Source organism: Myotis daubentonii, chromosome 11 (genome assembly GCF_963259705.1).
Source record: "Myotis daubentonii chromosome 11, mMyoDau2.1, whole genome shotgun sequence".
NCBI lineage: Eukaryota > Metazoa > Chordata > Mammalia > Chiroptera > Vespertilionidae > Myotis > Myotis daubentonii.
Window position 1 is genome coordinate 38,499,218 of NC_081850.1, and position 13,591 is coordinate 38,512,808.

Sequence of the window (13,591 nt, forward strand, 5' to 3'; positions counted from 1 at the left end):
ATACTTTAAGCAATAAAAAAAAACACTTCCTAATTAATTGTGTAGTAGCAAAAGTCACTAGATAAGATTAATAAATAAGATAAATGATAAGATTAAAAAAAAAAAGAAAATTAGACATCACGTCTATTAATAGTCACTCCTTATTCTTCTCCATCTCCTGAAAAACTACCTTTTTCCTCTGTGGACTTGCCTATTTTGTACATTTTATATAATAAATCATACACTGTGTGGTATTTTGGTTTAGCTTTTGTCACTTGGCATAATGTTTTCTATGTTATAGCATCTATCAATACTTTATTCCTTTTATTGACAAACAATATTTCTTTGTGTGAATAGACCACATTTTGTTTATTCACCCACCAGTTGATATTGTAAATAGTTGAGATCCAATTCTAATTGCATTTCCTGAATCCAGTCCTTTCCACCTTCAATCTTTAGTACCTTCTGTTGCCAGAATCCTTTTCCTAAAACATCACATTTAATCTTGTCATTCACATTATCAAAATGAATCATCCTCTTTGCATAAAAGGTGCTAAAGGAACACATTGACCTTTCATTTGATGCTCTCTTCAGGTAGATGGCAGCTGGGGTAGGAATAGCAGATCCTGCCTCCCTCTGAGAAGGCAGTTTTCGCCAGTGATGCTTAAAATCTATTTTAAAGGGCCTCTACCTGATCAAAGGCAAACAAACAAGCCCCAAAGAAATAGACCCCAACAACAAAAAGCAAAAGCCCAAATTATGTAGAAAAGAACATGGATTAGATGTAGGTTTAGGATTTTATTGTTTATATTTCTTTTCATCTCTTATTGCTAAGAATTTCATGAGGATCCTGGAGGGATAATGGATCTTACAGTTAGTTGGTTAGTTTGAAGTCCTGGCTGAGTCACTTAATATTGGCATTCTTTAAATTCTCCTCTTCTGAGATTTTAAGCAAATTATCTTTTCTCATATGTAAAATGAGAGCAGTAGTTTGTACTTCAGAGCCCTGTTATGAATTGAAAGATATAAACACTCAACTACTATGCCCATGGCACTCAGAAAATAAATAGGCACTATAATGATTATTATGGTTGAACATCTGTTTAAAGTTTTCAATTATTTCCAATAAAGCCAATCTAAGATTTGAACTATGTTTAGCTGTTCTTTCATTTTTTATAGATTTTGGTGATTTAATTTCAATATTGTTCTAGTACTTTAAAATTTGTACCAATTAAAGGGAGAAATTATGTAATCAGTTCAAGGGCTTTATGTTCCTTATCTATCATTACCGTTGATGGTAATCTAAAAGAATCATTATTTCCTTTGGGAAATGGTCAATGATAGTGTCTTATTTTCTTACTAGAGGCCTGGTGCATGAATTTGTGCACGGGTGGGGTCCAGCTGGCCCGCCCTGATGGAGGCCCATTGGGCTGGGCCAGTGTGGGGGAGGGGCCGCAGGCAGTTGGCCGGCCAGTCCTGCCCCTGATCGGGGTGTTGAAGGCCGATCAGGAGCCGGGCCAGATAAGAATGGGGCCAGTTGGGGCCTGGATCAGGCTGGTAGGCTGCCACAGTGTGTGTCATAGCCACCAGTTGTTCCGGTTGTTCTGGTCATTCTGCCGTTCTGGTCGCTGGGCTTTTATATATAGAGATAATAGAAGTTTTTATGATGTGCTCTAAGGGTAAATGCCTTAAACACTATACTGGATTATGCTGAGGTAAATTTCTCATAGGAATGAATCTTTGAAGTTGGCATTTACTGGCAAGTGTGACTGGATAGCAGTTATTAAAGATATAGCCCAAGATATTATTCTTTGGAATAATTATAACACATTAATTTTAAAAAGGTGTTGAGTGGTAGATAAATTGTAATTGTTTGGGTCTTACATAGATAATCATAAAATTTTATCTGTAAATTTATGGGTCAGAACAATTTTAAATGTGTAATAATTTATTTTTAGTTTCATAAAACAACCATGAATAATTTCTTCTATCAGAATTATAAGTAGTTATAAATGCAATAGCCTTTTTTTCTCATTGAGGTATTTGTACTTTGAGAAGTTAAATTAATCAATTGTTTGAAAATTCACCTTTGTTCATAGTAAGACTAACATACTAAAGATCAGCTTTTAGACATCACTCCTTTTTACATATTTCAGTTATTCAGTATCACTTTTCTTTCCTTCCTCCTCTTATAGGATTATCCTTGTCAAGATGATTATTCAATAGTCCACAGAAAATGCCGTTCTCAGTTCACGGATCTAAATGGCTCCAAAAGATTTGGCATCAACACTTGGCATGACGAGAGTGGGATTTATGCTAATTCATATGCCAAACAAGAACTCTACCCATTAACCGGTGGTCCTATTCTCCCATTTTCATAATAATTTATGAAATCAGATTCTCTAACTAATGAAAGAATAATTGATTTAGCAGTTGATGATTTTTTTATCCTAATAAATGCAATGGAAATAATACTTTAGTAGTTTTCTTCACAATCAAATCTTATATTCTAGACCAGTGTGTATAATCTTCTTTTCATAAGCTACTGTATTTTTTAGTTTAATATGCATACCATTGAGGGTATACAACACAATTCTAGATAGTTGGTGGAATTTTATTTCATTTATGGACTGTATTTATTTGAATTTTATTAGAAAAAATGCATAAAAATAGGACAATCATGCTTATGATTAGGGTGTGGCTATTTTTAAAAAAGTGAGCTAATAAATTCCACTTTTAAGTGAATGAAAATAAAGGTGACATTCAGATTTGACATGAAACTCCAATGGTGGAAATTTGGCTAACATTGGCACTAAAATGATGTTGTGTGTGTGTGTGTGTGTGTGTGTGTGTGTGTGTGTGTGTGAGGAATATCTATGGACTTTGATTTCTTATGATGGCCAGCTGCACTGTGGATGGTTTATTCAGCACAGTATTTTTCCTTATTCAAGATAACACCTTTTTAGTGTATGGAATAGCAGAGATGCAGACAGAATCTTAGTGAAACTTTAGGGTTTAGAAAGACCAATCATCTAGTGTTATATTTAGAAGAAATTCTAGAAGTTGTTTTGATTCACCTTCCAATTTTATAGGTGAGCAAACAGAGACCAAGAGACATTTAAGTAATTTGCCGAGGATTACATAAATAAATTCTAGTTGATCTTTGAGGTGCATTTGGACTCTAATTTCTTCTGTGGGTTGGTTTATTTGGTCAGCCGAGGCTAAATTTATTCTCATTGTATTTTAAAAATAAATCCATGAAATAAGATTTCATAATAAGTGCAATTTAGCACTGCCTCCAACTTTTGATTAGCAAATATGAGAAAACCTGTAAGCCTTGTGAGTGGAGAAATGATAATTAATAAAGAAAATGCACTGCTGGCTGGTGTTTCTAAGTGGTTAGAGCCTCAGACCCCCTGCACCAAGGGGTCTCGGGTTTGATTCCCAGTCAAGGGCATATACATGGATTGTAGATTCCATCCCCAGCCCTGGTTGGGGTGCATGCGGGAAGCAACCAATTGCTGTGTCTCTCCCACATCAATGTCTCTCTCTCTCTCTCTCTCTCTCTCTCTCTCTCTCTCTCTCTCTTCCTCCCCCCACCCCCCTCCCCCGCTTTTCTCCTCTCCCTCCCTCCCTCTCTCTCTTCCACTCTTTCTAAAAAGCAATGGAAAAAATATCCTCTGTTGGAGGATTAACAAAAATGCAGCTATGCCAGGTCAGTATTTACCAGCAAAGTTTTACTAGAATTTCTTGCTACTTTAAACTGTGTCTGTATATGGGGCGTCCCAACAAAATGTACACATGCACTTTGAATAATTATAAAGGCAGTGTTTATTAAAATACATTTCATTTTCAAAATCGAGCTATCAGCTGTTAAAGTGTGTATACATTTTTTGAGACACGCTGTGTACATAAGTGTGTATATTATGTGTGTGTGAATATATATATGTACTGCTGACATCACCCTAATCTCTCCTTGACATGGCATTTTCTCTGTGTGCATATGTGTCCAAATTTTCCTTCTTATAGGGACAACAGTCATATTGCAGTAGGGTTCCAGCCTAGTTTAGTATTATCTCATTTGAACTAATTGTATCTGCAATGACCCTATTTCTGAATAAGGTCATATTGTAAGGTACCGGGGGTTAGAATTGCAACATATGAGATTGGGGGGTGAGAGGGATTCAGTTCAAACCAGAACACTTCTCAAGAGAGTAGTCCTCATTCTTTCAAAGTGTGTAAACTTTCCTGCACAAGGGAATGAAGGCTACAGTCTACAAGCTGTTTTCTCTCTCATGATCAAACCAAAATACTGTCGTTAACTACAACTTTTCAGCCAAGAATATGCAATGGGGAAAGGATAGTCTCTTTAAAAAATGTGCTGGGAAGACTGGACAGCCCCCATTCAAAAAAATGAAACTGGAACCCTATCTTACCCATACCCGACAATCAACTAAAATGGATTAAAGCCTTGAGTGTAAGACCTGACGTCATAAAACCCCTAGAAGAAAACATCGGGAGCAAGCTCCTTTACATTGATAGTAATGATGATTTTTTGCTTTGACACCAAAATCAAGGGCAACAAAGGCAAAACTAAACAAGTGGGCTACATAAATGTTCCGTACATCAAAGGAAACCATCAACAAAATAAAAAAGGCAACCTGCAAAATGGGTGAAAATATTTGCAAATGATATATCTTGTAGAGTTAATATTTAAAATATATGAAGGGTGTATAAAACTCAATAGAAAAAAATTTTGTTTAAAAAATGGGCGGAGGAACTACAGAGATGTTTTCCCAAAGACTATATGCCAGTGACCAACAGGTACATGAAAAGATATTCAACATAATTCATCATCAGGAAAATGCAAATCAAAACCACAATGAGAGATCACACATGTTAGAATGGCTATCATCAAAAAAAGACAATAGATAAGTATTGATGGGAATGTGGAGAAAAGGGAACCTTTGTGCTGTATTGGTGGGAATGTAAATTGGTGCAGTCACTATGGGCAATAATATGGAAGCTCTTCCAAAACTTAAAAATAGAACCATCATATGATCCAGCAATTCCTCTTCTGGGTATTCATCCAAAGGAAATGAAATTGCTATCTTGAAAAGATATATGCTCCCCCTCCCCATGTTCATTGCAGCATTATTTACAATAGCCAAGACATGGAAACAACCTAAGTGTTCAACAACAGATGAATGAATAAAGAAAATGTGATATACATATACATATATATACATATATATGTATATACATATACACAGAATGGAATATTATTCAGCTATAAAAAGAAAAACAAGGAAATCCTGCCATTTGCAAAAACATGAATGGCCCTTGAGGGCATTATGCTAAGTAAAATAAATCAGACAGAGAAAGATAAATACTGTACAATCCTACTAGTATGTAAAAATAAAAAACAAACAAGCAAATAAACAAACAGAACTCATAGATTCAGAAAACAGACTGGTGGTTGTCAGAAGGGGTGTGGATGAAATGAAAGAATGTAGCCAAAAGGTATAAAATTCCAGTTATAAAACAAGTAAGTGCTTAGGAAGTAATGTACAGCATGGTGAGTATAGTTAACAACACAGTATTATATATTTGAAAGTTGCTAAAAGTGTAAATCTTAAAGTTATCATAACAAGGAAAAAATTATGTGTGGTGATGAATGTTAATTAAAATTAGTGAGGCAATCATTTATCAATATAAACATATACCAGATCATGTTGTACAACTAAAACTAGTATAATTTTATATGACAGTTATATCTCACTAAAAAAGAAAAAGACTTTTTACTATAAATAAAAAAGTCCCCTCTAAAAAAAACTATTACCATCCAACTGGTGTCGCCCAATGGTTGAGCATCAACCCATGAACCAGGAGGTCACGGTCCGATTCCTGGTCAAGGCACAGGCCTGGGTTGTGGGCCAGATCCCGAGTGGGGCGCATGCAGGAGGCAGCTGATTAATGATTCTCATCATTGATGTTTCTGTCTCTCCCTCTCCCTTCCTCTCTGTAATCAATAAGAACATATAAAACAATTACCTAGCTGTTGTGATACTTTTATAGCATACATTTTTTAAAACCAGAACTCAGATACTAACAAGCTAAATAAATGTTTGTAAAAATCCTACCACTTCTGATGAAATTGATAGAAAAGGATAAAAAAAATATTTATTACTAGGAAAACTGGTCTTTTGGAGTTAGTGGTGGTCTCTATGATACAGTTTCTATTGTTTTATATAAGACCCAGAAATGAGGATACAGCATCAAAATACTGGTTTTCTTTTTCTGGATCAGGCAAACATTTCTATGGAATAAATTATACTCTGGTTAATGCTTAAAATCTGACTCCCTCTACTGGAAGGTATAAGGAAGGAGCTCCCCTTCTTTTAACCTGAAGTCCAAGAAGCATATACAGGATAGAAGTTCACAACTCATGTTTCCCCATATTTATGCATATATAGAAATTGCCTCATTGACCAACGTGTGGTTGTAATGAGGAAAAACTTGTAAATCTCACTATTTGTAAATCAACCACCAACTGTCCCCTGCTCCCTGTTAATGGAGGGGAGCATGCCTCATCTCCCCTGTTGCTGCTGGGGGTGGGGTTCTTGGGGGTACTGCTGTAACAAGCACCCCAGAGGTCCCCAGGGGAGGATGAGGTGTAGTAGAAAGGCTTAGTTCCGTGGTATAATTCCCCTGGGTTTCCAGTCCCATTTTCCTTAGTCCAGTCATAGAAGAAGTGTAACTGGGGCTAAAATCAGAGTCAGTGTCCAGAGTTCCTTTCCATGTTGGAGCCAGGTCCAGTACAGCGTAAGGCTAGCTCAGCTTGTGTTTCCGCTGCAGTCCATCAGTCCATTGCATGTGGGGTCCACATGGCTGTGGGCCATACCGGCAAATACTAGAGACCCAAGAGAGCACACTTCCCGAACAACAGGAGTCCCAGGAGTCAAAGAGAGCACAAAGCTGCTTTGTTCGGGGGTGGGGGGTGGGGGGTGGGGGGGCATGTATTCCAAATACTCATGCGCTTGCATGGCCACGCCCATTCTGGCCAACCATCTCTATCCCCAGGTGTAATGGGCAGGCAAGTATCTTCCCTATGTCATCTCAGCTTTACTGGGCATGCGTCTATCTTCCCTATGTGGTTCCCTCCTCCAGTGTTTTGCAGGGAACATGCCTATGTCTTCCCTTTGTTCCTTTTCTGTTATTAATAACTAAATAATTACAACGCTATCATCCCCACTTCGAACAGAGCTAATGTTTAATTCAGCTCCTCAAGCAAATAAGAATATGGCTGTGCATTACTGTTCCCCTCCTTGAGACATGGTCTGCTGGTCTGCATTTGGGATTTCAGAGCTGGAAGGAACCCAGAGACCCTCCCATCTAACTTGTTATTTTCCGGGTGGGAAAGTACAGGTGCTGAAAGAGGAAGCCGTTTCTTAAAATCATGCAGTTATGAGAACTTCGAAGTGCATATGACAAATTATGTATGATGCACTTCTCTAACATTTTACAGTGATTAATGCATCAAATCAAGTTAATAAATATTTTCCATGTTGCCTACTGTGCGCCAGACACCAAGAGATGTACACAGATGTGCATGATATGATCTTTGCTCCTCAAAGAGCTTATGGTTAATTAAATTTTATGATTGATGATCCAGGTTAGACACAGCTAGCTGCCTGGGTTACAACTCCAAATGGTCAATTAAATGCCCTTTTCACATTAAGAAGCAATAATTCTTGACAGATGATTGATCTTTTCTTTGCACAGCCAGTTAATATCATTGATTAGGTGTTGGCTCCTCTACAGCAAGCTTTGGGGCATGACTGGTTTCTGAACTAGAAATTGTCCTTGACGGGTGGGCGATATATGTGTTGGGGTGGGCTTACAAAAGGTTGTTTTTGTTATAAGTGTAGAAAATGGCTTCTGACTATCCTGGTAAATGATCTAAAGTTGCTTTTGAATGGAAATGTCAGCATCTCCGAGTGTAATTGGGAAGCACATCTGCTTATCCAGTTCTATTCATTGGTCCAACAGACTCAGCCCTAAACCAATGTTGCAATGCTAAGATGCCCGTGCAAGTCGTTTGTAGTAAATTCAGTATATTATTTTTATCTGCCCAGTCTAACTTCCATGTCAGCGGTAATAGCCCCATTCCTACGCATCTGTTTGCGTTTATAAAGCCTCACCTAAGAGTGCACGGGTGAACAGGCAAAGGATGGAGTGCTGAAGCCATTCTTTTTTTGTTTGGACCACTCCACTGCTCACTTATCCTGTCTCCCCAAGAAACAAAGTTATTAATTATGTAGAAACAATACGTTGTGGTGATAGCCAGAGCTTTAACCCCCGATCTGCTGTTTGCCAGCCGTGTCACCTTAGGAAAGTTACTTAACCTCTTTGTGCTTACATTCCAAATGAGGTTGCTGTAGTGATTAATGATTTAATATACATGAAGCCATTAGAAGAGATCCTGGTACATAGTGAGCATGTATATGCATCAGCTTATATTATTATTACTTGGTTTGTATGTGCAAGAAAAACTAACATGGTGTTTATAAATTCTTAAAAGTTAACTTACAAAAGGAGACCCACCTACATAATGCCATTTCCTACTGGTTCTGGATACAGATATAGGGTAAGTTATTCTCTGAGGAGACAGCCTTTTCAGTAACCACAGGCACTGGGGAGAGAAAGCTCAGTTATCACCTAATAAACTAAATGCCAATCTCCTGCTGTTCCCATATCTTCTGCTTAGAACAGTGGTTCTCAACCTTGGCTGCACATTAGAATCACCTGGGAATCTTTTTAAAATCCTGATAATGTGCAGCCAAGGTTGAGAACCACTGGCTTAGAAGATATAAAAGTATTATCAAAATGATTTTGTTAACTTCATTGGTTGAATGTGTGGGGAGAAACTCCTAGAGTCAAAAGTCAAATAATCTGAATTTGACACAACACATCTCTCTTCCTTCTGAAACATTTTTAGGAAACATAGGCTGTTCTATTTCAAAGTCATTGGTGGCTCTTGGGTACTAGGTTTTAGCATCAAAGGAAAGATACAACTGCAATAAAGGGACTCTGTGTTTTTAATATTCACCATGTAACATCAGGTGCTTCCCTCAGCCCCGCTCTGACTAGAACTTTTCTACGCATTTAGCTTTTAAAATCAAATGAGACTTAATCAGCTGTCTCCTGTTTCATATCACTGACATCTTATTCTGTACAGCCCAGAAATCAAGCTGAGCTTGAAATAAGATCCTGTTTTCTAGGCTGTTTCTGAAAGATAAAAAGACTAGTTGGATTTTAGCATCTTCAAAGACCATACAACAGACTGAGTTTTAGAGGTTTAATCATTTGTGTTACTCTAGTGTCTATTCAGGTACTGACAAAATCACACCTTTTATGAACTGTTTTCTCTTAGTGGCTGTGATCTTACCAGGATAAAGCATGGTTCCACCATAAGTGTCATATCAACATTAATTGGGGATCTTACCCCATGTCACTGTTGCTATAAACCTATTTGGCATTAATGAGTAGACAACATATATTTATTTCATGGCCATTCTGCTCTAAGTCAGCAATGAATAAACTCATTACAATTAAGAGCTGTGGACTTCCTGCATTGCAGTGTGAGCTCTGTTGACTTGCTTCACAGAGAAACCGATGGAAATTATTATCTTTTAAAATATTAAAACCTCTAGAAATGGTCCTATGGGCAAACAGCAAATGAAAATACATCTATTTAAGAACATATACAAACATTTGGGAATACTGCTCTCCCCTACTGTCCCAGCTCAGTAAGACAGACACTTCATGTCAGACTGCTGCAGCCAGGGAGCCAGGGGTCCCTCTCCCCCAGCTTTTGTCCCCTCCCCCAGATCCAGAGCCCTGGCTCAGAGATTTTACCTGTGGGAGAAGCAGGCCATAAAACAGATAGCTCTTAATCTTTTTCTAAGGGAACTGACTTCATTTGTAAATGACTTTAGAGAAGTTCAAGCCAAAGGGCATTCTCCTGAAGTGGGGCTATTTGTGAAATGCATTTGGGAGGCAAATTTGTGGATTTAATGACAGCCTAAATTATAGGTTGATGACTTTGCAGGAGAGGGCTAGAATAAGACTGTTGGGAGGAGTCTATTCGGGGTGACAACAGATATCAGAGTAATGTTAGAAACCATTCCTTTAGCCCAGCCTGGTGTGGCTCAGTTGTTGTGCATCTGTCCATGAACCAGGAGGTCACACCTTGATTCCCAGTCAGGGCACATGCCTGGGTTGCAGACTTGATCAGCAGTAGGGGACACACAGGAGGCAGCTGATCAATGATTCTCTATCATCATTGATGTTTCTATCTCTCTCTCTCCCTCTCCATTCCTCTCTGAAATAAAAACATATTAAAAAAAGAAAAGAAAGAACCCATTCTTTTAAAGGTGCCACAATTTGCTTGGATTCATTTGTAGAGCTATTTATGACCCAGATTATTGTTTAAAACAGTAGAGCAATTAGCTGACATTTAGTGGAGCTTAATGGCTAGCAGCTAGCAGTGGTCAGCAAAAGAAAGAAAGAAAGCCCTACTGAGGTTATACCCAAAGGCATGCCTCCCTGTGGAGAGCAAGAGGGCCTTCACACTGTGGGATAAGAGGAAAATAGACTTCAGTAAAATAACCCAGCAAGTCAATAAAAACCATAAAAAGCAAATAACAATAATAGTTCTGCAGAGTGAGTTAGAATTGCTACAATGTACTATCTAGAATATCTAGTTTCCAACAAAAAATTATGAGACTTGCAAAGGAACAGGACAGTATGACCCATATTCACAGAAGAAAAAAAAGAAAAAACAGGCAACACAAACACATGCTGTCTGTGAGAGTGACCAGATGTCAGATTTAACAGAAAAATAAAGTAGCCATTAAATATATGTTAACAGAACTAAAAGAAAGATGATTAAAGAAGTAAAGGAAGGTATGATGACAATGTTGAATCAGATAAAGATTATCAATATATAGAAATTATTAAAAAAACCAGATGGAAATTCTAAAGTTGAGAAGTTCATTACCTGAAATAAACTTGGTACAGGTGCTAAGTAGATTTGAATTGGCAGAAGAAAGAATTTGTCAGCTTGATGACAGATAAAATAGAGATTAAGCAAGCCAAAGAATAGAGAGAAACCATTTTATGAAGCCAGTATTACTCTGATATCAAAACCATACAGACATCACAATAAAACTACAGACCAATTTCTTATGAATATAGGTGCAAAGAAATTATCAACAAAATACTAGCAAACAGAATCAAGCAATCTTATCTAATAAAAGAGAAATATGTAAATTGACCTTCACTTTGTGATGCCCACAGCCAATCAGGAGCGAGTTTGCAAATTAACCCAACAAAGATGGGGATGGCCCCGCCCCCTGGCCTCTCCAGGCCTCTGGGCAGTGCGCCTCCTCAGGGCCTCCCTGCTGCACTCCACACCTGTCAACCGTCCTTGCAGCCTCCCTGTGGCCCAGCCCCCAGCCTCAGAGGCAACCCTTTGGTGTCTGAGGTCGTAGCTCCCGGTGTCAGGCATCTCCCTTTACTCCACACCTGCCCCGCTCCTCTGGGAAACAAAATCCTAGCATTGGAGCAGCCCTGAGGGCACAGACATATGCGGGAGCTCGCTCGGTGCACAGTTAGCACACCCCGGGAGCCCCGGGCCAGCCAAGGGGTGATGGTGGCGGCCGTGGCGGCAGCGGCAGGCAGCTCAGCTTTGTTTTGAATAGATGAAAGAGGCCACCTACACAGTAACCCAAATTATCAGATCTCCCTCCTCCCTATCTCGCCAAATCAAGAGGGGAGGGGTGATGGGCATGGAGGGAGGGTGGGCGGGCAGGAGGCGGAGGGTGGAGGAGGAAGAGGATGAGGAAGGGGGCCAGTTGCATCCCACTTTCACAATGGGAAAGTGAAACGCACTAGCGCACCCAACCTCTCCAGTTCTCCCTGCCTCTGCCGCCGCTGCACATGCTACCGGAGTGAGCCCACGGCATGCAGGCAGCCAGGGGAAGGAAGGCCTGTTCTTGCACAAATATTCATGCATTGGGTTTCTAATATATATATGTATATTTGAATATATATATATATATATATATATATATATATATATATGTATATATATGTGTGTGTGTATATATATATATATACTATCTAATAATAGCCAAACATGGTAATTGACCGTACCTTCGCTATGCCTCCCATTGGCTAATCAGTGTGATATGCAAATTAACCACCAACAAAGATGGCGGTTAATTTGCATATACTGGCTGGGAGCAAAGCAAGCCAGGCGGCCAAAAACAAGCTGGGCGGCGGAGGGGGGTGGGGGCAAAACAAGCCGGACATCCCCCGAGGGGTCCCAGACTGCGAGAGGGCACAGGCCAGGCTGAGGGACCCCCCCCCCCAATCCCAGTGCACAAATTGTTGTGCACCAGGGCCTCTAATATATATATATATTTATATAAAATTCTACATCATGACCAAATAAGAATTATCCCAGTAGTGCAAAGTTGGTTCATCATCTGAAAACCAATTAATGTAATAGATCATATTAACAGAATTAAAAAACAAAATTATGCAATTATCTCAACTGATGTAGAAAAGCATTTGACAAAATCCAACACCCTTTCATGATAAAACAAAACAAAAAATGAACAAATGAGGACTATAAGGGATCTTCCTCATCCTGAAAAAGGGCATTTTACAAAAATCTTACAGATAATATCATAACGATGAAAGAGTAAATACATTCTTTTAAAGATCAGAAAGAGGACAAGGATATCTACTCTCACCACTTCTATTGAACTTGTCCAGGAGAGGAAGGTGATTTAGATTGGAAAGGAAAAAGTAAAACTATATTTGCAGATAACATGATATTATATATAGAAAATCCTAAAGAACTCGCTAAAAACTATTAAACTAATAAACAAATTTGCAGGATACAAATCAATTGTACTTTTATATACCTTGCAATGAATAATTAAAAAAGGAAATTTGGAAAGCAATTCCATTATTTTAGGGACCACGTTCTTCTCAGGGTTCCAAAGCATTTGCACATTCTGCTTAAAAGTCATAATGTCCTTCTAAATCCAATAGTAGTTAAGAGTTATCTCTGCTGCATTTAAAGAAAGGAAACATAGGAAATTCATGACTTAACCGAGCATATATTCTAAAATATTATTTTATTTTAAAAACGTATATTATCCTCCACTAAAAACTAAACTCCATGATTTATTCAGTCAACAAATGTTTATTGAATCCTTGCAGTGTCCCAAGCACTGTTCTAGGGGTAATTTTTTTCAGGTAATGAAACACAAAATTTTATGTGCTCATGGAATTTACATTCTGTTAAGGGGAGACAGACAATCCTATATAATAAAAGGCTAATATGCAAATAGACCGAACGGCAGAACAACCGAACAACTGAACAACCAGTCGCTATGATGTGTGCTGACCACCAGGGGACATGCATGAGACATGGTGGGCATTGGCAGTAGGCAGCAGAGTGCGGAACATGGTGGGCATCGGCCACAGCAGGATGATGGAGCAGGTGAGTGGGGGCACCAGACCAAGGCAG

General features: G+C 38.7%; 1 protein-coding gene across 3 annotated transcripts in view; it reads left to right on the forward strand.

Annotated features, from left to right (window-relative positions):
* The window catches only part of CFAP95 (cilia and flagella associated protein 95), a 119,659-nt gene that overhangs the window by 65,505 nt on the left and 40,563 nt on the right, over nucleotides 1-13,591 (forward strand). The window contains exon 6 of one of the 3 annotated variants that reach the window (XM_059656870.1): nucleotides 2,175-2,440. The exons of the other annotated variants lie outside the window; for them this stretch is intronic. Coding sequence (XP_059512853.1) covers nucleotides 2,175-2,360 — 186 coding nt within the window. The 3' untranslated portion in view covers nucleotides 2,361-2,440. Of the gene's footprint in view, nucleotides 1-2,174; nucleotides 2,441-13,591 lie in introns of those variants that run through there. 3 annotated transcript variants of the gene reach the window in all.